A 25,068-nucleotide genomic window follows, 5' to 3' on the forward strand; every position below is an offset into this window, starting at 1 on the left:
AGAGCAAGCTGTTCCCTAGTGTTATTTTGCTTTGCTGAGGATATCAGAGGAGTAAATGCTTTGCTTCTTCTCTGCACAGCAGCAAGTATGAAGCTACAGAGCTACTGTGAAGGACAGTCGAGTTCGACAGCCAATCCAAGTTAGCACTCCTACTTTCTCTGTTTGGAACAATGCTGTGACCAGCCAGGTGATAGAAGCTCTTGGCAGAAACTAGACTTTGGGACCTGAAGTGACTAGGATAGGTCCTCATACTTCCGTGCCTCTACTTCCCACTCATTTTCAACAAGCGTGGTGCTGGCTGGCCTATATCCATTAACGGTGCTTAATATCTCACTGATGCAGCATGTATAGGGTTGAAAACCAAAGTGTGAAGCAGCTCCTGAGAACTTGGTCCTCTGAAGGTACCACTGGAAAGCAGTTCTTACTGTGACCATCAGACCACTGCTGGTCTGATATGAACAGGAGCTTCCTGAGCTGCCCTGTGATGTCTTCGTGAGCTTCTACCACTAAGCAACAAGGTTTTGCCTTTGCATTTTGCATTTCAATGGGCAACTTGCATCACTGCTAGGTGGTCTACCCTACTCACTCCTTTGAACAATGAATGGAAATGCTAAATTAGACTCTTAAAATAGGGACCTGGGATGGATCCTCAGCATCTCTCCTATGAAGGTAGGCAGGTCTGTCAGTCCCAGAGAACAAGTGAGTTGAATCACTTCTCAAGTCACTGATTTCTGAGTCTGCGTTAATTTCCCTTATATTTCACCTAAATACAGCATAGATCCATCAAGAGACCACAGGCATATAAAGTTTATTTTTTTTTCCCCAGAGAAGCCTAGAGCTGCCATAAGCTGAGCAGTGTGATGCTCACGACCACAAGTTTTATAGCAGCCTGAAGTGTGCCAGCGTCGCCCAAGGGATGGGTGGGAGGGAAGTGGAATAAAGCTTCATTACACTGTTACGTGACAGAAGAGGTTCTAGGAGCTAATGGAAATATTGTAGGAAGAGGAAGAAGTGTGCACAGAGAGAAACACCTTTGATTTGATTACAATAAAAAATTTATTTTGATTCATATCATACTGAAAAATTAAATAAATAAAATGTCAAAGAGTGATTGAGTGAGACTCCCCAACATTGGAGAAAAAAGGTTATAATAATTGATTGTGTAGTCAAAGAAAAATAGGAAGAAAATCTGGTCATGGGAGAAAAAAAGTGCTCAAGAAATTTTGCTTTGGTAAAAAAACATAACACACACTCAAGGAGTGCTTCAGAGACTTTGCAGTGGTGGCAAATACAGTCCAAGAGATTGAAGCCTTGACATGTTGCTAAATGTTTTTTCCTTTGTTGTTTTTTTTTAAACAAAATAAACACAGAAAGTTTCTAGCAGGAACACAGACAGTCTTCAACAATGGCAGTGTGAATTAATTCTTCCCTCAGCATCATCTGTTGGTATCTCCTTATTCTGAAGGCATTTGAAAGAGCAGCAAAATTGAGAGAAACCGAGATAAAGATCTAACACAACAGTCAGTTGTCTAAAGGACTCTAGAAAAAGTTCCTCTGGAATAGAAACATGATGGCACAGACTATCGCTCATCCTACAGCTAGAAAAGTTCACTCTCTACTCTCCTCATGCTCTGAAAAATGAACATCAGTGGTAGACAGTTACTGCTTGCTGTCGGCAAGAAAATTAAATGGGAATTGCATCTTGTTCCATGATGAAGACACCAAATCTATCCACAATAGTATGAGCCACGATGTTTCATATGTGCTGTCAAAGGCAGAATATTCAGGGGAAAACTGGAAATTTAATTTGGACAGCAAAAGGAAACTTTCAGAACAACACAGGCTAGAAAAGAGCTTTTTTTTTTTTACCACTTTCTTTGATCTTAAACTGCCACCTCTGACAAAAAAAATATCAATGGGATTTGGGTACCAAACCACCATGAGTTTTCTTCCAAGTCTTTCTAAAAATCACTGAAACAGCAATGAAATGTTTCTGAATTACTGATATCTGTCCATGAGAAAAAAATAAAATAAAATAAAATATTTGAAGATCATGATAAAAAAAGTATCTCCAAAATCCAGCCACAAGGTGAAGATACCATTGGGTATCCACGGAGTCTTTTTCCTCTAAAAGTTGCTTTGCTTGTATTACTGTGACATATCACCAGAAGCATATTGATCAACAGCATCTTTGCATAAAACAAATTATCATTTGTGGGAATGCTTAAAACAAATAATCATGGTTCAGGTGGAAATGTTTCATTCTTTTACAAAGTACATGTAGAAGACAGTAAGCCCATTGAATTTGCTGCACCTGTGACATGCAGGTGAGTAGTTCTGATGGCCACCAAGATGGGAAAGGGTTTCTTGAAATGAGGATCATGAACAGGTCTCAGCATGAGGATTTGAAAATCCTGCCCTTTTCATATGGCTAAACTGAAGGGTCATGTGTGTACAGTGAAGGGAGCTCAGTCCCCCTCACAGACATTTGGCGTCCTCTGCTCTTTACACGCTGCAAGTCCAGTAATACTCATGTGGGTAAAGCAGTTCATGTTGGTGAGTGGTGCTCTGGCCAAAGCCTGATCTAAAGTTCCTTGAAGTCTGTGGCAGGTGCTCCATTGGCTTCACCAGAGCTGAGAATGGGTCAATAATCCATGAATCCTATTTTCATGATATCAGTAAGAAAAAGCCACTGTTCTCCATTCTTCACTACCTGAACCTTGTTCTTGGATTCATATGTTATCGGTCCTTGAGGAGTAAACGCGTTGATTTCAGCAAAGATTTGTAGATATAAAATCTCCATTGTCACTTCCCTCCTCTCACTGCCTAGAGGTACTGACATTAACACACTCATTCCTCCAGAGATGCACATAATTTTGAAGTCTGGTTTACTCTATAGGATCAACTTGCCTAGATTGTGTCCTTGTAGATGCTGCTACAGGGCAAAAGTTTCCTGGTGTACTACTAGCTGATATCCCAACCCATGATATTTCTTCTATATCAGATAGAGACCTTGTAAAGAGATACCACTTTCTAAATTTATAAAAAAATAAGAGGAAAAGTTTCCTTGGAACTTTTGGAAACTTTTCCCATAAAAAAGGTAAAAGCTACCTTTAAAAATTAGTCTTGTTTGCATTTGCTCACATACAATATAGGAGCTGTTATTATTGTTTTTGACTACAAAAGTATACCACATGGAGGCTAAACTTTGGTTATTTTTTCCCCCTTTTATAAAAAAGTTTAATTTAGGGTTTGTCTTTTTTTTAAAAAAAAATCACATCTGTTGCACAATTATAAAAGGCACATATAAACGACTGAAAGAAAAAAGTCCACTTTCCAACCTTAAACTGATTAAATAAAAGTGAGCATTCCAGAGTATTTTCCACCAAAAAAGAAAAATATATATATATAACGAAACAAGACAAACAAACAAGTGGCTAAAAAGGCCATTTTTTTTTGCTGGAGTTTTCAGTATTGTTTTCTCTTTCGTTATGGCTGTATAGAAACCAATATTAAATAATGTATGATCACAGATGATTTGATTTGTGTTTTCTAGACATTATCAATGCAGAATGAGGCAATGGCTGAAATATATACTACTCCAGGCAACCTCATCACTTTTTTGCTTAATTCAGCATAAAACCAGAAGCAATAGAGGAAACAGAAGAGACAGTTCAAAAAGAAGATCAACAGCAGAAGTGAATTCATTGCTTTGAGGTAATCCTTACTATGATGTTCACAGCTGCCCTAGTGGGTCTCAAGTCCCAGAAGTTTTTTCACTCTTCTTCAAGGATCTCCTGCTTCGGTCAAGGAAAGAACAGACACACAAACAGCAGTTCTTGTGCGCAAGTTTCCCCTAATTGCAACAGGCAGATCTTTCATCAGTAATTCAGAAATCAAGCCATAGAGGCTAAGCAGAGATTCATTTATTCCCACAACCGATTGGTAGTTCCCAGCTATCTGTAGACAGGAAATAATGTGCAGCATGGAAGCCGGTCCTCGGCCGAGCTCCTTGCAATGAACATTGCAGCAGGGAGACGCTCCGAATCCACCGCAGATTCATGCATTCAAACCTGGCTGGCCCACAGATCATCTTCACTGACCTTTGTTCTGCTGCATGTTGGAAATTGCAGCCCCCACTTCTCCCCGTGGCCAGGGTCATCTGCCCTTGAAAAAATTTATTTTTTCAATGGAGGCAAGAGTCAAAGTTATATTGAACTCAAAATCCCCATCATGGACCCCTGTCTTCCGGAAAGCCCCAGCTGAAGCATTGTTTTCCCAGTAGTGATGCCAGTGTCCTTTGCTGTCTGCTCCAAAACCATACACATTCACCTAGGAAGTAAGAGAGAACTAGTATTATGGCCTAGAAAGCTCTGAAATATTAAAGAAACTCTCTTGATTCTCAGTTTATCTATAGGCAGAAGCACCTGAGGACCTCAGTGGTGTGCCAAGCTATTCTACTGCATGAGATGATGCAATAGCAGAAAAACAGCCCAAGGTCTGCTCAAGGGACGTTACATCCTAAGGTATGCTGAGACCACCGCCATACTCGAACCCAGACAGCAAAGGAAATTTCTATCCATGAATTCTGGTTTAGCAATATGAAAAACACATTCCTGTGCTCTAAGCATGATGTTTCATCTCAGGAGGTCCCTGGCTTGGGAAGGGAATCTCCTCTTTAGCTGATTAAGGCCACAAAGAGTGGAAAAATTTTGGGTTTGCTCCTAGTCTTCCCAGTGATGATCCATGTTGACCCCCTCTTATACACTTTGACATCTGCAGTTACTTCAGAGGCACATGGGCATTATGTTCTTTGTGTGTCTGTTCGTATGGTCTTTCCTCTCCCAACAGCTCATTTATCAATGTGCCTGCCTCCTCTGCTGGTAAAAAGTCCAAACATCTCAGTTGACTTATTTAAACTGAGTGTGGCAATATGTCTGGGTTTGAATGGGTCATAGCCCACAAAACAAGCAGCTTAACCCACCCACACGTGGACCCACCAAAATATGAGTCGGTTTTAAGTTATTTTTGGTAATGTCAGAGCCTTACTCATTGCCTGCTTACCAGAAAACAGGCTCCACCCAATGGCCCATCCTATCTGCCTTGACTATGGTACAATTTCTGCCAGCATCATTAGGACTATTTCTATCACCTCTTCAAGCAACACAGGCCTAGGTGACAAAAGCTTTCTTTCATCAGCAGATCTGTGTCCAGGCCAGGGATTTTGCCAGCATAGTGATTTTTATCTCCCATGCTGATAAGCCCATGCTTGCAGGATTTTATAGAGCTTACCTGGCCTTACACTAACTAGCTAAGTCTCCAGTCACCTAGGAGCACCTGACGTCACTCATGCCAGGGAATTTCCTCAAGTAACTGCTGAAGCAGAGGCATTTACCATAATCTACTGCATAAACCCACAAGCTTTGAACCCACAAGTTTGAAAATAGACCATCTGCATTTCCCAAATTGACTTAGGTAAGAGACAATCATCGAAGTTCTTCAGACGGGTTTATGTTTAAGATTTAGATATCCAAATGGACTTTCCTGAGCATCCATTACAGCCAGTGGTGATTCAGGCAGCACAGTCACTGGGACCAGGGAGCACTTCTGCTCCCCTAACGTCTTACCAGGAAGTTTGTTTGTAGAATCATCCTCTTGGCTCCACTGATTAAACAGGTAAGACCTCAATGCAGTTGCTCAAACGTAAGTGCCATTTGAGATGTCCTTGAGTACTCAATACATCTACTCAAGGCAAGGAAATGTCACACAAGGCCAAGAGATTTGTACTTTTCTTGCCTGGCAGCTGGAAGCAGAGGGCATGCTCAGGGCAACACCAATAGCTCTTGGTGCCTTAACTGTGAGGCAAAAAATAATCGGGACTTCCACTAACAAGACAGGCACAGACACCATCACCACACTTCAATGTGAAACATACTGATTTTTTACCCATATATCCAAACACAATCAGACTTTACCTCATCGCATACGTGGAGTGCAAATATCAAAGACAGAAGGCCTGTGGAGGGGTATCTCCCATGATTCTGGAGCCAGTTTTCATAAACATATTTCATAAAAGCTGGATTATAAACCAGGATCTAGGCAAAATTGGAGAAAAAGGCTCAGTAAAATACCCTAGGAAAAAAACAATGGTAGCATTTCATCCCTAAAGGACACTGGGGTTGGGGAGTGGGGAAGAAAGGAATAATAGCTATTCCTGAGGGCAAGTGAAAGGGAAAAATAAAGTCCCTTAGTTAAGTGAATTCAAGAATATTTCCCATGTGCAATTACACATGAATTCGTCTGGATACCCCACCCACTTATGTTAATGTAAATCCTGGGTGATTCCTACTGGAACCAATGGGTATTAAATGGCACAAGTGAAAAGAAAATTAGGCATTCGACTCTCCCTGGAGTGTCCTGCTGTAACACAGGTGAGCTCTGGGGAGCTGGAGGCCTGAGCAAGACAAGCATAAGATGTCATGCCAGATTTCATAGAATCATAGAATCATTTAGGTTGGAAAAGACCCTTAAGATCATTCAGTCCAACTGTAATTTGGGTGGGAACGTAGCAGCAACTGCATCTTCTGCACAATACGCCAACCACGTCTTGTTTGGGTTTTTTAAAGATATAAATTACACTTGGTTATCTCCTGGGGAAATTGTAAGCCATCTAATGGAGACAGCACACTTAAGATCAGACCTGAGTGTACAGTAAATCCTATGACTGATGGGAGCCCTTGGTTTCAACCACCCTCCCTGAGTTAGGCAAAGGGATACTTTTCCCTCTATGCTGCATTTGTAATTAGAGTGAGAGCGTTTCAGTGCTATCTAGTTAGCTGCAGGGCTTTTCCTTTTACAAAGTCAGAGGTTAATTGCTGATATTGTATCTGTGTGTAATCACTTCTCACAGGGTGTTTTGCATTGCGCAAACTGGGAAGAAATACAAGCTTCTCACCTCCATGCTTGGGAACCTGCTGCATATCACCAGCCGTACCCTGGGCTGGTGCTACTCAACTGTGACGTGAGTTTAACAACCTGCCGTAGTGCATATCACAAGGGTTTTGCAGAGGTTAATATGTTCCTCACAACAGGTAGGGATGAGCTAAGTGATTATTTAATACCCCCAGAGGTCCGTGGTTTGAAGCACAGGGAATAAAATGATAGTGGTTAAAGGTCTCTTCTGAAGCCTGTGGCAAAACCTGGCATCCTGAATGAAGGACATGTGCTTTAATCTGTAATTTTAATGCTCTGGGGCTAACGTCATGCTTTACCAGCCCTTGAGACATTAGAAGCCTGAGCTCCTCTGAAAATCAGCCTCTCCAAAAGCTGAGAGAATGAGACTTTTATTTTGCTGGAGGGTCTGTAGAAAAGGAAACGTCTTTTACTTCTCCCTACGTACCCTGCCTTGGTTATGTCCTCCAACCATGCAGCTATAACAACAAAAGTCTTTGCACAGTGGCGAAAGGTGCAACAGGGAAATGACCATCCTACCCATGGGAAGTCCTGCCTCCAGCAGTAGGGCAAATCTATTAAACCACAGCATACTTGGACAATGAGTCAGTATGCGTGGGATGGACTCTCTTCTGACTGCTGTAGGGTGGGCATGAGGTTTGTCCATCGTCAGCCTTGTCAGAGAAGTGAGGTCCCCTGACCAATTGCTTTCTACACATCCACACTATGAATTAAAATGGGACATAGAATTGTCTAGGTTGGAAGGGACCTTTCAGACCATCGAGTCCAACCATCAACCTAACTCTGACAAAAACCCATTACTAAACCATAACTGGGTACTGGCAGTTATTACATCTGTGAGCTAAGAGCTTTCCCCAAAAGTCCTTGATACCATCATGAATTCTCCACTGACTTGAAAACACACAGCTTTTTTTGTTCAGAGTTCACTTAGCTCCTTATTACAAGGAACTGACCCAGGAGTGAGAAACATCCTTGGTGTTCAAGTAATCAAATTTAAAAAAAAACACTCCAAATGCTCTGCACAGCTGAAAGTGTTGTTACGTCCAAACGACTGCAACGGGAGGGAACAGAGCAACTGCCACAGAGGGTGAGCACTGTTGGCCAACAGTGCGCCTTAAATCTCCCTGAGCAGTACCAGAGGAAGCAATGTAACCTTCAGAACAGCAATAATGCAATGGAATAGTCACAAAAGCAGTTTCTTTCCAACCTCAGTTATTTAGTGGTTGATCTATGGCCTGGATGGCACGCAGGAGCCAAACCTTTAGCTTAGCTGAGCCTTGTAAAGTGTGTGTATTTTGATTGCAGTTTTTATGAATGTCAAGGGGTTCCATGGATTCTTGCAGTCTCCCAAAGAGACAAAAGACCTACAAGTGGACTCACAGAACAAATTCACAAACCAGCATTGCTCACCTTTTCTTTTTTGACTTTGATTTTCCGTGGAACTGGAACATATGTGCTGTTAAAAGAAAAAAAAATAAGCACCACCAAGATTAATAAAAGCCCAACATATTAAATTTTTCATGTGTTTCCAAAGAAGTTATTCTTTGGAATATTTGGGCTATTTGGACTATATTTGGAATTTGGACTATTCTTCCTGTGCAGTAATAAATTCAAATTATTTTAAAGTAATAAATTCAATAAGTTGTTGGAAAATGAGGCTGCAATTAAGTAATACAGCATGAAAAAACTGAGCTGCCACTGAAGCAAGTTTATAGGAAGCCAATACATTTTTAATTTTTAAAGTTAATTATTGACAGTAGGACACCAAAGATTTAGTTGACAATATACTGTAGAGTCAATATTTTGTGAAGCCCATTATTTCTAATTCTTGTATCATGACTGTTGCAGTCTTTGATGACAGGAAGGGCTTTCCATTTAATTTCACGGTAGAAAAACCTTTTCCCACCAGGGGGAGACTTTTCGCCTCCTAATACTTATAGCTACTGCACGATTTTCAGAGTAGGTGGTAGTAGAGTTCATAATTTCTGTGGTTCTGTGCAACTCTGGCATTCCCAGTGCAAAGCCCCTCACCGGCAAGCTATTCCCCTCCTCCACGGGGGGATGCTGAAGGCTTCCTGCACTTCCCAGCATAAAACTTCCAAGTCATACCTTATGACTGGGTCTAAATCACGAGTCATCTCTTGATAACAAAAAAATCTGTTCTTCCCCATATCTCATTCCCAGTGCATGCTGGCATTGCACAGCTCATCACGAGTGCTGTAAGAAAAAATCTCCTTGAATTTCTTTCAAGTGATAAAATTCTGAATTGGCCTTGTAACTAGACTATATCCCACGATATACCCTGCGTACTTTTTAGATGGGTTGTGATAAAGCACAAAACCCTTCCATTAGTTCAATCTAAATGTTTTTGCTTGATTTTTGGTAACAACAAGGTTCCTATGATTAATGTTTTATTTCTCTTTGAACAACGGATCATCAGCACTTTGAAACATTAGTGTTAAGTCTTCTCAAACCAATGGTGACCTGGCAATATCCTCAACTCCTTAGGTACTTCTGAGCATCCCTGATCTTAGATCTCTACTCTAGGCTGGATGCAGTGGAAGACGTGATGGGTGGGTTCCAGCCCGCCTGAGATGTGACATGAGATGCTAACAGGGAAAGGGACATCCACGTAGGCTTCTTAATCTGCCCTCAGCAAATCCGCCCTTGCATCTGCTTCCCACACATGACTTTGGTTAGCAAAGTTGGCAAAAGTAGGCTTTTGTGGTTATGAAGACTTAAAGGGCTTCTTTGCTGGTAAAATCTTTTCATTATTATATAAGTAAAGAGCCAGCCTTTTCTGAGAAGGTGATGGGGAGGAAACAAAAGGACCATATTTCATGAACATCTAGCCAGGTACAGTAGAAGACCAAAGTGAACGGTATGCAATATTCAAGACAGTATTTGCAGACAGCTCTAATCCAACAGGAAACTACAGTAGCTCTTGTCAGATGACATGTTAGTCATTTTAATCATGGGGTATTTCATTTTTCAGAAGCAATACCCAAGTCCTGCTGTCACTTGGCTGCAGAATTTCATACAACCGCACGGAAAGCATTGGCACACTGATTAAGACCAAATGGAGACCTACGCCGTTATGATCATATAAAAACCAGGCTGCATTAACAGCCAGGGAGTTAGCGACCCAGTAAATACCACACAGGAGTGGGACAAAGAGTGAAGCCTGTGATGAAGGTGGCTACAGATGGAATTCATATAATCTGGAAAACATTTTCTATGAGCCACTTGGCAGGACTCTAGTGAAGTCTGCCAGCATCACTGGCCACCTGCACAGGATACTTACTGTACCATTGACCCAAGTGGAAGTCATGGACATGTTAAGGAATACAAAAATTGCTCTTTGCCAAACCAAGTGGAGATCCGTGGAGCTTTTTTCACTATGGAGATTCCTAGAAGACTTGCAGAAGGCAAGTTAAGGCAACTAGGCTAAATACATGACTGATGAGGGCCTGAAGGTTTTCAGTCACAGAAGGCTTTTCTTGGTCTTTTCTGGGACAATGCTCAGTCTTAGAGAGCCACTTTGAAATGGGACATCCATCAGTCAAATGGGACACGTCTGAGAGGATCATTCAATTATCAATTCAATCTAATATTAAGGCCATCTGCAGTTTGGCTTTTCTTTTGAACCGTAATACAGAATGCTTATCTTTTTTAACTATGAGTCCACTAAGGTAAGTATTTCTTCTCTTCTAAAATACTGAATTTCAGAAGGGTTTTATTTTTCTTTGATGCCTTCTCCCCTTTACAAATGCAGAGTCAACAATTTCCTTATAGACTGTATCTGACATTGTATATTTAATGCATGCTCATAGGTTTATTCTGCTAGCCTAAAATTATGTTAACTGCATTGTTATGATTTGCGTGCTTATGATTTTCTGATTCTATTGCTCCAGCATATGCCAGCTTATTACTTATGCAATATTCCTGCTTTGAGTACAGCAAAAATCTTAAAATACCGATATTTCTTCCATGGGGTTAAATACTCACACACTAATTTATACCAGATGCTTACCAAGCCCATTTGTATCATCTAATTATAAATATATAATATATCCTGTAATTTATTAAGCAAGAATGTTTTTACTTTCATGTGCTCTGAGTGCCTTGTAGTCAACCAGTTATATCTTCCTGACAGGCTAAGCGCTCGCTCAACTTTACCACTGCAACGTACTTGCTGCCACTTCTGAAGGTAGATACTCAACAAAAAATAGTGAATGGCTTTGCAATCTGGGCACAGAGCAGTGACAGTGACGGAAACACAGACGGGTGACGATGGCAGCAACTGGCCCTCTGTGGGCTCCTCTTCCTGGTGCAGGCACAGATATGACAAAGATGCAGCAAGGGGCTTCATTCAAACACCATTGAAGGCAGTTGGGAGCTTTACACTGCTGCTGATAGGATTTGGATCCAGGCTTAAGGGCAGAGGTTCTCAATCTTTTTTATCAATACAGTTTCTAAAAGGAAAAAGGAAAAAACAAAACAAAACAAAACAAAAAACCCACAAAACCCTAAGCCTTGCAAAAAGGGTGCTATTTTTAAGCCAATTTTCTAAGTGGGCTGATTTTTCCGAGATATGTGTGTCCTGAAGATGGATTTTTTCAAGACACCTTATGACTGTGCTGGTGGCAAAAAAGGTAAAAAGAGACTAAACCAGATTAGTTACAAATTAAAAGAACCTAAATAAGAAGCGAAAATAATCTAAAATGCATTTGCAAAGAGAAAAAAAGAGAAAGAAAATAAGAAATAAAATTCCATTTGTTGTCCCATCAAAAGGTTTTGCTTACAAATGTGAACCAGGTCTTATCCCCAGTCAACAGGGACATATTTTTTCGAGTTTTTATCTTCTGAGACTCTGAAATTGGGAAAAAAGTTGAAATGTCTTGAAATACTTCTCTCTGGAATAAAGTAATCTGATCTGCTGTTGCTGCCAATGTGTAGTAGGGCGCCACCAAGCAATCCCACTAGGCTGTGGCTTTACGTCCAGCAGATGATAACCTCACGCACAGTACAAATGTCACATATTTCATTCTCTGGATTAGGAAAAGACAGCTTATAGGAAGGGAGAGAATCTGCTAGCAGGCATCCAGAAGGAACATACATTTTGTGCGCATTTCTAATTCTAGTGCTGCCATAAATGTATTAAGCAGGACATTTACTCCTGAAAGCATAAAGAAGAAAGAGAGAATGAATACTAGCCTGGCACATTACTGCCAGGTAAAACATGTTAATTTAAAGCTAGGACATACAGGTGACACAATGGTGTCTCCTCTGCACAGCTCTCAATCACTTTCCACCAGGAAAGACGGACAGAACTCCTGACCGACCTGTCCAGGGAGGATGCTGTGGATGGGGGACTAAGTATCCCAGTCTGGTTCTGCTCTCACTGCCTCCTGTGAGCCACCTGCACATCCCTCTCTGCCTCCTTGTCCTCTTCTGCAAGCAGAATATATCTTGGAGGACCACTTGGCCACCCAAGTGTCTCAGGTGGGATAATCCATGTTTCTAGAACCACTGCTGAATGAACAACCTGCTGAACACTTGATAGTGCAGATGGTTTTCTGATGGGTATGTCTGGGTACAAGCATGCTGGCTGCAAGCACTGTACTCTCAAGGCACTGGAGAGGAGGAAGGATGAGCAGAAACCCAGAATAAGCCACTCAACCCCAAAGCCCAGGAAGCCACTGCTCAAACTGTCTACCTCCAGCAGCAAAAAATCCCCCCTTCATTTCTCTGAGACCACTGTGTGGAGCTGCAAAGAGCTGGATCTGGATCTTCGCCTCAGAGACTGCACCATAACATCAAGCTTGTCCTAGAAAGCAAGTGTTCAGGACTGAACCCTGACCTGAGGGGTCTGTAAAGGTCCCCTAGGCCTTATCAGAAGCGGGGATTTGCTGAGTGTGGTTTTTTCTGTCCTACAGCAACATGTGGGATCTCCCACCCCTTCAGCCTGCTCCCTCGGGGCTGCCCTTACTCACAAGTTGATGGTGCCTGTGGTGAGAGCGGTGACAACCCAGCGCAGGTCCAGGGTTTTGAAGGGGATCAGGATCATGCTCACGTTTTCTGCCAGCTCTTTGTAGCTCTCAGGGTAAACGAAGTGGTGAGTGGTCTTGCTCCCAACATCTGATTCATAGCCAGTGGTGGGGGCACGGTTCATTCTGCAGCCCAAAAGTAAGAAGTGAGAGAGTAAGGAAGCGGGAGAAGAATTAGGTAGATACAAACATGTGTGATTCTTCCCCAAATCATTTGCTTGAGGTGGCAGGAAAATGCTCCCATGGCTAAGGAGACTGCTGTATGCAGGCTCTTCAGACAGACTTGACAGGGTGTAGTGGTCCTCAAGCAGGATGAAATGACCATCACCAATAGTGGATAAATTAAAAGTAAATGAAAGCTCAGCTTTAGTGTGGGATTCCTTGGACTGACTGGGAGTTTCAGCCAAGCTAGTGTATCTCTGAGTACATCCCTGGGTTTCCTTTACAGTCAGCAGAGAGCTGGTCAAAGGAACATGTGGACACATGTCCTTTAATCCTAAAGCTGAAGCCTCCAGTAGGTGAGAAAAATATTTCCCTGAAGTCCATCAGCTTGACTTCTTGCAGTTTCATTCCCCCATCTGTACAGGTGTGTTTGTATGTCTAGGGTCAAGGTAACAAACCATGTTATGTGTGATAAGAAGCAGCAAATATTCCTTATGGTCCTCCCATGAAAAGGCACCAAAGCCACAGTGACAAATCCAGGACCTGCTGCTGACACTTCGTTTACTCAAACCTTACTTTGTAGTATGTTCTCCAACTGTGATACCTCTACTTAGGGTCACTCCGCACACACGTGGTGTGCTTTAGGTAACCCTGGGGTCAGTGCATGGAGATCTGCCCAGGGCCCACCAGGGCTCTGCCAAAACCTGTTGGCCAAACGGGGCTACCTTATGTTGGGTGTATCAGGGAACAGGGAACAGAGGGGCTTCTGAACTCAGGACTGCAGAAACACCTCTAAGCATGTGTTCCCTCCTGAAAGCAAATCTGGGGACACATCGGTGATTCCCTCCCCGATGCATTAGCTCACTGCTAGCAGAGATTTGCATGTTTCTGTGGCACAGAGTAATGCAGGTTAGAGATCCCCAAAGTGGCTCTGACTGATCTTGCATGAATCCATGGTGCTGTGCCAAACCATGGAGAAACGCCCAAGCTGGGTCTGAGCAGAAAGGAGTTTCTCTGCAGCCCAGTGGAGTCTCCTACAGAGACATTAGCTCAGCTCCTTGCAGAAGTGCAGGGAGGACAAGGAAGGATGTAGCTGAGGAGATGATGAGAAGCATTGTACGTTGTCAGACAACATGTCGCCCTGGTCAATAATAATGGGGGAGGTAAAATCTGTTTATCACGATTATGCCAGGCTGTGTTATTGCAATGCTCCCCCAGGTGAATTAGTTAAGTTTAACTCCCTCAAAGGGATTTATTAGCATAGGCAGACTATCCTGCCAGCCTGTGAGGACTTGTTATTGAGTTAGCCTCTTCCCTGCCAGCAACCCACATTGCACTGTGTGGAAATACTTGGTAACGCATGAGACTTACTATGTTTTATCTTGAGATTAGTCAGTCTGATGCGTAAAATATGGTGTCTTCTTTCCGTCAGGACAAAGCCAAGGGTGGCATCTTAGTTATCTTACTCACACCCTGTCCTCAGGCCTATACCTTCCCCAGCATCCGTGGTGGGGCTGCCTGCATGGCATGGCAGAAAGTGGAATTCAGACCCAGTCTAAGCAGGAAGGACTAAACAGGAATTTCCTTCAGTCATGAAAGTAGATAGGTAAAAAATAAAAGTGGGCTGGAACACAGTGTTTGTAAGGAAAGGTGTCCCCTCAGACTCCCTGGCTCTTCCCTGCTCTTGGCTGTATTGCCAGAGCACATGCAAAGGAGTATCAGGTCACCAGAGATTTTGTTTTCTGGTTTAACCCATACAGGAGTCACCTTCTCCGCACAAGTTTCCACCGTGAATCCTAAAACCTTGTGCCATTGATTCAGACCTGGCTTGAGATCCCTAAAAGAGAAATCAGAGCCTGGAAGGTTCAATTTCAGATCATTGAGTTTCTTCCTTGACGGGGATGCATGGCTATGGGAAGGGTTAGGCCTCAAAGCAGAAAGCCGCAACTGAGTTACTCTTTAGTTACTACTCAAAAAAATAGCCTTTGAGTCTAGCAGAGCCTTTTCTGCACGAATATGGAAACGCAGGCCACGCAAGATAAGGAAATCCACACAGGAACAGGGCTGTCTCCATAGCGAGGGACATGGAGTTAAGCATAAATACACCACAGCTGCCTCCCATTTGCAACCTGCAAGATTAATGTCGAGGGCTTTTCACTTCCTTTCTTGGACCTGAAGACAAAGTTGGCTGCCTCTGCCTTTGAGGACCTACTTTTGCCAGAGGACAAGGCATGCAGCTGAAGGAAGCAACACCTGAAATGATTTATCATGAATATTTAGATGTCATCTAAAGTCTCTGCAGTGTGTCCAAGCCACATTGGAAGCCAAGTGGCCTAAAGTGGCTTAACAGTTCAAATAGTGTTGATCTTCTGCTGATTCACGCTTGACTTCAGTGCACAGCTTTCTGCTAAAGGTCATGTCATTTCTGAGAGCGTAATCCCACATGTGGTGTTTTCAATAGCAATCCCTCCTTTCCAGGCCCTCTGACCTGCCCTGCGTTGCTCCTGAAATTGTGCTGTACTGGCAGCTGTGGTGTGAAAGCTGGACAAGAAGTTGGGAGATTAACCCAGTCAGCCCAGGTATCTCGGCTGCTCTCTGGGTGATTAGCTCTGCTTACCTAGTTCCTACTTGCGTTTCAGTGGGACAGAATAGCCAACCGTCATTGCCTCAAAAGGAAGAGGCGATGTGACTCTTCACAAAGTAGCTGAAGCCAACCAGTTTTCTCCTGCCCATTGCAAAGAGACTTTGGCTTTCCCACACTGCTGTCGTTTAAGAATGAACCAGTGCAAAAAAGTCAAATCTGATGCAGTCAATTAAGTGTGTAAAAGATCACTTGTGAGTACTAGCTGCAGAAATCACTTTTACTCAAAACTGCAATTTTTTTCAGCTGTATTTTTTAACACAGGCAATTATGGATAGTGCAGAACAAGCTACAGGCATCAACACCTATTCATGTTTTTTTTTTTTCCCAAGATAAAACATGAGGTCATATCTCCAAAACACACAGCTTGCAGCCCTGGAACTTGGATTCGACCAAAGTACCGGATTTCACTGGATAGCCCCTGAAATCTTGTTTGATCACTTGTCCCCAAAAATACCAGTGAATCTTAAACAACAGAGACATCTGGAGCTGAGGGGGTGCCTACTCACCTGAGAACAAAGTCATGGGAGTCAATATCTTGTCCATACTGAGACTGCCGAAGGTTCCCAGAGTTGCCCACGACGGCGCACCGTTTGCACGTGTAAGTGCCTCGCTCCTGCAGTGGATCCCCATCCCCAGGAATGATCCCAAACAATTCCTTGAGAGTAGCATTAATATTCTTCGGAGTTTTCTCTCCTTGCAATTTCTGTTAGGGAGAAAAGTCACTCCAGGTTACCAATATCGCTAACTTCTCTGTAAGCAAGACATAACTTCAAATGTCTTCTCAAAGACCATTCTTGCATCTACCTGCAGACACTGTCTTCTTCCCATTAACTTTTTAAACTTAGTTCCCCTTTTCCCTTCCTTTTCCTTGGATTCCCTCACCTCCTCAGTCTCTATCTAGCCATGGTGGAACAGATCATTCATTCTCCCTAAGGCTGACCTTAGCAGAATAATGTTCTCTGGTATCTATAAGCCTAATCCTACCTTGGGCCAGATACCTTCTGTTAGGACATGTATGAGATTTCCGTCCTAAGAAGGGCAGAAGAGTCTCAGGGAACCTGATGGAGCACAGAAATGACTGACACCTCTTCCACAAATTTTGGTATATGCCAGAAGTGGGAGTGGGAGACCTTATTGCTGCTGTTCTGGACTATGGAGGAACCAGCTGCTGGTGCAATAGGAAATCATGGTAGAGTTAAAACTGTGGATTGGAGATGTAAAATCACCTAAAAAATTCTCCAGGATGAAGAAAACCACCCGGACCTTGGTCATTGTGTCTGTTGCCATGGAGGGAAACTCTTTTGTAGCAGCTCTGTGGTGCATGGTGGAAACAATGGCCGGATTGGGAAGGTGTAGGCAAGGTGCAGGACAGATGATGGCCAGGCACGCCCTTTCTGGGGCTCTGCCCTCTGAGGGCTACCGAAGAGGTTGGGAGTGCTGGCAGGCTCACAAAAAGCATTGCCCACCTTCATGGTGCTGCTCGCTTGCAAGTTCACAAATAGAGAATGGCTCCTAACACAAAATCTGCCAAAAGCCTGAGCCCTTGCTCTGCCAGCCCAGGGCAAGGAGAGACAGGGAGGGAGGGAGGGAGCAGAAACACCTTTTCCCACGACTCCCAGCAATGGCCTGGGGTAATTTGGCTTTAGTTTCCCATGTGTTTCCCTTGACTGCACCAGGAACTGTAAACTTGTCCTGCTCTCTCACACACACACGAACACAAACAGAGGTATTACTGTAATTTTTGTTTAAATTTCATGCTGTCTCTTTGCAGACCTATGCAAAGCACCCTTATTTGCACTGAAACGAACAGCAGGTCTGTGGAGCTCAGAGCTACACGACGACATTGGGGCCAAGAAAACTTGAAACAAAGAAGACAAAGAAATGTTACATACATAGACTTAATCTTCCTGCTAATCCTTGCTAGCCTATGTACTCATCTATGGAGTGCACAAGATGATTTGGATGCAAGGCAATTAGGATGCCCAGACCATTTTCATTATTACCACCTATGTCACTGTTCAGTGGATGAATGAATTATTTAAGTGAAAAAGGTAATCTTCTAAATTTGTGTGTGATGCTACAAACACATGTTGACATATCTAAACTCTTGCGTGTTCGTGATGAATCCAATCTAACCTGGTTTTACTCTGAATATATGGAAAGCACTGCAGACTTCAAAATAAATGGATAAGTGTCTTAGAGTGTAGTATTGTGTGTATAATGTAGAAAAAGACCCCAATCTTTTTTAAAAAAAGGGAACTTATTTTGAGTTATTTGAACATGTATGTGTATCCACCCATGTATACTCTCTTTCTGTAAAGGTGAGCTGGCTTTAACTGTCTTTAAAAAATGAAAAGGAAAACCACCAAACATGCACCAAAACATTTTTAAGAACTTCAGTTATTCTGGGAAAAAAGAAAAAAAAAAAAAACAACAAACCAAACCAAACCAAACTGAACCGAACCAAAAACAGAAACAAAAACAAACAAACAAACAAACCCCCCAAAACTTATTCTTGAACTGATTTTGCCTCAGAAAATGCAGATGAGGAGGTAATTTTCAGAAAATCCTAAGCATCTGAGACCCCTTTTTAAGTTAAATTGCCTTTTCAGCCAGAATGATAGCATCAGTAAAGGAAAGGACCTGGAGTATTGACTTCTGTTTGATGCATTAAAATGGTAAGAAACATAATCGTGGACAGGCACCTCCATCGACACAGAACAGGAGTCTGCCTTCTCCTTCCGTTGTGCTGCTATCACTCCAGAGTAACTCTGTTGAAACCAAGTTAAAACATGAGCACTAGCAAGAAAGCAGGACACCATCATCCTATGATCCCTCGGTTGCAAAGTTTCCACAGCAGAGATTATTACTTACGTTAGACAATCCCTGAATGGCCTTAAATAGGATGATGACCTTATTGCACTGGATGCTGAACATCCATACAATAAGACTTCCGTCCTTAACTCATTAAAACTGTTCCATTTTAATTTCCTGAGTGATTATCTGATTGGACTACACTTTTCAGGCCTAATCTTCAATCAGCACTGCTTGGTCTTTGACATTTCAGTAAAATAGAGGAGAGCAGGCAGGCAATGAAGCTGGTTCACTCCAAGGCAGATACAGCTTTTAAAAGCTCAGACTTAATGTGCAGCCAGCTCCTTGTTGCACAATGTTTACTTGACTTCTGCAAAAAAGACCTTTTTAATAGCATTACAATTACAAGCCAATTAGAGTTCACTTTCCCACACCAAACTTTTGTCCTTTTTTTTTTTATTTTGAGTAATGTTATCTTTTCTTTTTTTTTTCTTTTTTTTTTTTGTAAACAAGCTCCCACCAGTCTGGCCTTTCCCATGAATCAACAAAAGCACTGGGTGAAAGTCTGTCCATGCCGTGCAAGGCAGTCGTGTCAGTGCCACGTGGCTCTGCTGGGACAGCATCCTCCCTCCAAGTGCTGTAGATGTGTGCCAGGGGTATGGCTATGGGTATAGCTGCTAGAAGTGGACTTTAAATATGCTGAAATACCTGACCCCTGTGTCCTGAGTGAAGTGTCTGCTTTTCTCGGAAGTCTGTGCAAGCAACACCATGTCTAATGATGCAGCTTAACCTCTTGCCCGAGTCCAAAAAGCATCTTAACCTACCTTGTGTCCACATAGAAAATACCACTTAACACTCCAGCTCCCCTCCATAAAATATTTGCCTGGCACTTGAGAGCCGACAACCTCAGGTTGTTAAAAACTATAATTGGAAGTCCAGATTGAGAAGTTTCCTAATCATCTTCACAGGGAAGACAAAGTACATCCCAGCTTCAGAAACTCTCCATTTCACATACGGAAGTTTACTAGCTGGTTTTTCATCTTATTTAAAAAAAAAACAAGGAGGGGAAAAAAGAAAACAGGAAAAAAGAAAACAAGAAAAAAGAACCCTCGATGTTTATGCACTTCCTTTCTTTACCCATGAATGTCTTTCCGAGGAAGAGCCTTTTGCTCTTCTCACACCACAGTGTGCACACCTCCATTAAGGATGAGAAAGGACTTTGCTGCTTTTATAAACTTCTTGCAAGGTTTCCCTGGGCTCTCCAATACCATCATGTCACCAGCAATCACCAGAAGCAATACCCGAAACCCAGCTAAGGGGATACAAGGGGAGGATGAGAATTAAGCCAAGGCTGCTCAGAGCTAATGGCCTGGAGTGGTGAGGACACAGTTACAGTCAGGGGAAAGCTCTCCTGGTGCCTGTGCATCCCACATCCATGGACAAGTTTGTCAGCGCATTGAATACACCTTAAAAATCCCAATTTATTAGGAGGTAGAAAATATCATGCTTGACCTATAATGACTGATGTGATGTGGATGCAGATGGAGCATGGATCAAGACACAACCCAGAGGTGTGGGTCTGGTGTCAGCCACCGCTGCTGGGGCAGCCCCGCAAGCCCATGGCCAGGCAGCCTATGGGGAAACTGGTGTAGCAGTACTGTTCTTTGTGGCTTTCCTAATTTTTTTTTAAACTGTTTTTAAAAGACAAAGAGGGAATAAAGCCCCATGAGAATCTCTTTTGCACAGCCACTAATTGCCTCGCTGCAGCAGTTCAGAGGCATTAATACTCATGCAGCGCTTCCCAGCTATAAGACATTGTACAAAGATTAATCCTAGCAACAGCCTGGTGGGGCAAATCCAGGTAATCTCCATTTTGCAGACTGAGGAAGAGGTTAAAAGGAAACCATCAATTTTAAAAATGCCTCCTTGGTCTGGAAAATATGGCAGTATTATTGTTATATTTAATGTCCTGCAATTACTATGCATCAAAGAGATTAAGAGGAAGAATAAAGGGGCTTTCAGGAGCTTGTGCTTTGTTTAATGATTTGTGTCTGTCAAAAAATATGCATTCTTAAATATGAATGTAATGTGCATACATTATGTAAATAACATACAATAATATGCGTATGCCAAATTATATGATTTCTGACATCCATGGCTGGTGCAGGTCACCTCCACACTACTCTAAGGAGCACAGACCCTACCTCCACCGGCTCTGTGTGCCCTCATTTCTGGCTGCAGGAGGCTTGCAGCTCAGCAGAGCGCATTGCAGTGCTTAGAGGGATCCATGAGCTCGGACCACCTTCAGATCCATCTGTCCTTGCTGTAGGAGACCCTGGAGCTGCAGCCCAGCTGGTCATACGTGGGGGCTGCCAGCAGGGATAAGAGGTAGCCCAGGGTCAGGTTGTCCTATTGTGTCCAAGGCTGGTCTAAATGTCACGCTTGCACCCAAGCAGTACAACACCAGGTGGGACTGGGCACGTAGCAGGCACTGGGTCTAGAACCTGGAACCTGGGCTGGATTTGGTACCACTTTCTGCATCACTCTACCTTCAGAGCTGTGAGCCCTTTGTATTTTTTTCAAAGTATCACGGAGAGTGTCCCAGTTTGAAGGAAGACTTATGGTGATCAAAGTATTTGGGCAAATTTTCTACAAAGTGCATTCAAAATGCATGACTCAGGTGCCAAGTAGCTCTGCTGCCGTCTTACAAATAAGTGCAGCTTCCATGGCTTCCCCAGCGCATGTACTGGGGATGCCCTTTTGTTCACCGTCTGGTTAGCAAATCTTTAAGCCATATATTACATTTTTCCTGCAAACATAAGGACTAAAAGCTAACATTTTCTTTCAGATACGCTAATCACACGGCCCCAAGAGCTGAGCTTTCTTCCAAAAAAAACAAAAAAGAAAGCAAACCCCTCAAATATCATAAGACTGTAGATAAAAATTGTTATAACGTGGTAGTTTATGAACAATGTGCTACAGATAAGATTGCCAAGGAACTCTGAGCCTGATTTTACTTATCAGAGCTTTAGTTCATCAACCTCAACAGGGTAATTTTGGATTTAGAACAGCAGGTTCTGATCTTGTATTTTTTATACTTTCTGACCACCAAAAACAATGCCGAAAAACACCGAGAATAAAACAAGAAAGCTATAAATAAAGGCTATGCTGTGTTTCAGCATACAATTCTTGCCCTGTTTCCTTATATACAAGTTACTAAATTTAGTGGAAATATCCACAGCATTTGTGTCATGGAACAACAGAGAAAGAATTGCAGGCAACCCAGCTTAGGGAGGTGGGAAAGAAAATACAAACAGAAAGAAATGCATCACGTAAAATAAAGTGCCAGTTCCAAAACACTGAGACTCTCACAACCCCTGTGTGTGTGATGAGGGAAGGCAGAACGGAGAGATGTATAGGAGGGACTATAGGATGGATAGGAGGGACTATAGGATGGATAGGAGGATGTATGTCCAGAGGGACGGACAGACGGAGAGATGTATAGGTAAGGGGAAGAGAGAAGGAGGAGAGGGAGGGAGGGAAGAAGGAAGGAAGGAAGGAAGGAAGGAAGGAAGGAAGGAAGGAAGGAAGGAAGGAGGGAAGGAAGGAAGGAGGGAAGGAAGGAAGGAAGGAAGGAAGGAAGGAAGGAAGGAAGGAAGGAAGGAAGGAAGGAAGGAAGGAAGGAAGGAAGGAAGGAAGGAAGGAAGGAAGGAAGGAAGGAAGGAAGGAAGGAAGGAAGGAAGGAAGGAAGGAAGGAAGGGAGGAAGGAAGGGAGGAAGGAAGGGAGGGTCTCTTCTAACAAGCCGGTTACAGTCCAGAGTAATGCCCGGATCATTTCCGAGAGAGGAGGACTCCAATCCAACTCTAAGTCACAATAAGCACAGAGCAGCCCCCAGGGTGTACCCAGGGAGAAGAATTTAGGCCATTATTTGTTACATGACTAAAGTAACCAAGGGGAATTTATCAGCTCAGTAGATTTAAGTAAATGAAAAGCAAGTAACAGCCCTGACAACAGCCCCCTTGTTTCCATGAACACAGAAAGAGCCAGGTACATTTTCAGCTGCCTTCTCCAGAAACAGCCCTGCCCTGTGCAGCAGGATGAGCCGCTGCAGGGATGGTAACACCACCCTTCTCTTCCCTGCTCCTTCCCACTGCACAGGTGGTACCACTAACTCCAGTATGGAAAACACTAACTCCAGTATGGAAAATGCAATTTTATTCACAGCAGTGAGGATTATTTCCTTCCAAAAAGCCACATCCTACCACACTAGAAGAGCTTAATTAATATATTCTGCAAATAAACCATGAAGCAGCCCAGCAGCCATGTACAGTGAAATCAAGCAAGTGAAACCACCCCATCCTTTGGCCCCAAACGTCATTTCATCTCAAATACTGGTCATTAGGCTCTGAAATCAATCCTTGTTTTCCTAGAAGTAGAGGGATACTTCTAATGCTATGGGACTATTTGGATGGATAATTTTCATTCACATATCATAGAATCATAGAATAGTTTGACTTGGAAAGGCCTTTAAAGGTCATCTAGTCCAATCCCCCTGCAGTGAGCAGGGACATCTTCACCTAGATCAGGTTGCTCAGAGCCCCGTCCAACCTGACCTTGAATGTTTCCAGGGATGCGGCATCTACCACCTCTCTGGGCAACGTGGGCCAGTGTTTCATCACTCTCAGTGTAAAAAATTTCTTCCTTATATCTAGCCTAAATATTCCCTCTTTTAGTTTAAAGCCATCACCCCTTATCCTATCAGAACAGGCCCTGCTAAAAAGTTTGTCCCCATCTTTCCTATAAGCTCCCTGTAAGTACTAGAAGGCTGCAAAAGGGTCTCCCTGGAGCATTCTCTTCTCCAAGCTGAACAACCCCAATTCTCTCAGCCTGTCCTCATAGTTGAGGTGTTGCATCCCTCTGATCATCTCTGTGTACCTCCTCTGGATCCGTTCCACTAGGTCCATGTCTTTCCTGTGCTGAGGGCTCCAGAACTGGACACAATACTCCAGGTGGGACCTCATGAGAGCAGAGTAGAGGGGCAGAATCACCTCCCTCAACCTGCTGGCCATGCTTCTTGTGAGGCAGCCCAGGACACAGTTGGCCTTGTGGGCTGCAAGCTCACATTGCCAGTTTATAGAATCATAGGGTTGGAAGGGACCTCTGGAGATCACGTAGTCCAAGAGCCCTGCCAGAGCAGGGTCACCTACAGCACGTTGCACAGGAATGCATTCAGGTGGATTTTGAATGTCTCCAGAGTTGGAGACTCCACCACCTCTCTGGGCAGCCTGTTGCAGTGCTCTGCCACCCTCAAAGGAAAGAAGTTCCTCCTCATGTTGAGGTGGCACTTCCTATGCTCAAGTTAGTGCCCATTAGCTCTTGTCCTGTCCCCGGGCACCACTGAAAAAAGCCTGGCCCCATTCTCCTGACACCCACCCTTTAAGCATTTATAAGTGTTGATAAGATCCCCTCTCAGCAGTCTTTTTTCCAGACTGAAGAGACCCAAATCCCTCAGTCTTTCTTCATAAGAGAGGTGTTCCAGTCCCCTAATGGTCTTGGTAGCTCTCTGCTGCACCCTCTCCAGTAGTTCCCTGTCCTTCTTGAACCGGGGAGCCCAGAACTGGACACAGCACTCCAGGTGCGGCCTCACCAAGGCAGAGTAGAGGGGGAGGATGACCTCCCTCCACCTGCTGGCCACACTCTTCTTGATGCACCCCAGGAGGCCATTGGCATTCTTGGCCACGAGGGCACATCTCTGCTTCATGGTCATCCTGCTGTCCACCAGGACTCCCAGGTCTCTTTCAGCTGAGCTGCTCTCCAGCAGGTCAGCCCCCAACCTGTACTGGTACATGGGGTTATTCCTCCCCAGGTGCAGCACCCTACACTTGCCCTTATTGAATTTCATAAGGTTCCTCTTTGCCCAACTCTCCAGCCTGTCCAGGTCTCTCTGGATGGTGGCACAGCCTTCCGGTGTGTCAGCCACCCCCCCCAGCTTTGTGTCATCAGCAAACTTGCTGAGGGTGCACTCTGTCCCCTCATCCAGGTCATTGATGAATATATTGAAGAGGGCTGGACCCAGTACTAACCCCTGGGGAACACCACTCGTCACTGACCTCCAACTAGACTCTGTGCCCCTAATCACGACCCTCTGAGCTCTGTCTTTCAACCAGTTATCTATCCACCCCACTGTCTGTTCATCAAGCCCACTCTTCCTAAGATTTCCTATGAGGATGCTGTGGGAGTCCATGTTGAACACCTTGCTTAAGTCAAGGTAGACCACTTGACTTATGTCCAGCTTTTCACCCACCAGTACCCCCAGGTCCTTCTTGGCAAGGCTGCTCGCAATCCCTTCATCCTCCAGCCTGTATTGGTACTGGCGGTTGCCCAGACCCATGTGCAGGACCCAGCACTTGGCCTTGTTGAACCTC

General features: G+C 43.6%; 1 protein-coding gene across 5 annotated transcripts in view; it reads right to left on the bottom strand.

The window, feature by feature from the left end:
• Positions 1-1,057: 1,057 nt before the first annotated feature.
• ST3GAL1 (ST3 beta-galactoside alpha-2,3-sialyltransferase 1) overlaps positions 1,058-25,068 on the bottom strand; it is an 85,993-nt gene continuing 61,982 nt past the window's right edge. For all 5 annotated transcript variants that reach the window (XM_063327573.1, XM_063327577.1, XM_063327575.1 and 2 more), the window contains 5 exons: positions 16,335-16,531; positions 12,969-13,148; positions 8,383-8,428; positions 5,976-6,095; positions 1,058-4,332 (listed from right to left, as the gene is read on the bottom strand). In XM_063327573.1, coding sequence (XP_063183643.1) covers positions 4,159-4,332; positions 5,976-6,095; positions 8,383-8,428; positions 12,969-13,148; positions 16,335-16,531 — 717 coding nt within the window. In that variant the 3' untranslated portion in view covers positions 1,058-4,158. The remainder of the gene's footprint in view (positions 4,333-5,975; positions 6,096-8,382; positions 8,429-12,968; positions 13,149-16,334; positions 16,532-25,068) is intronic.

Source organism: Chroicocephalus ridibundus, chromosome 2 (genome assembly GCF_963924245.1).
Source record: "Chroicocephalus ridibundus chromosome 2, bChrRid1.1, whole genome shotgun sequence".
Classification (NCBI taxonomy): domain Eukaryota; kingdom Metazoa; phylum Chordata; class Aves; order Charadriiformes; family Laridae; genus Chroicocephalus; species Chroicocephalus ridibundus.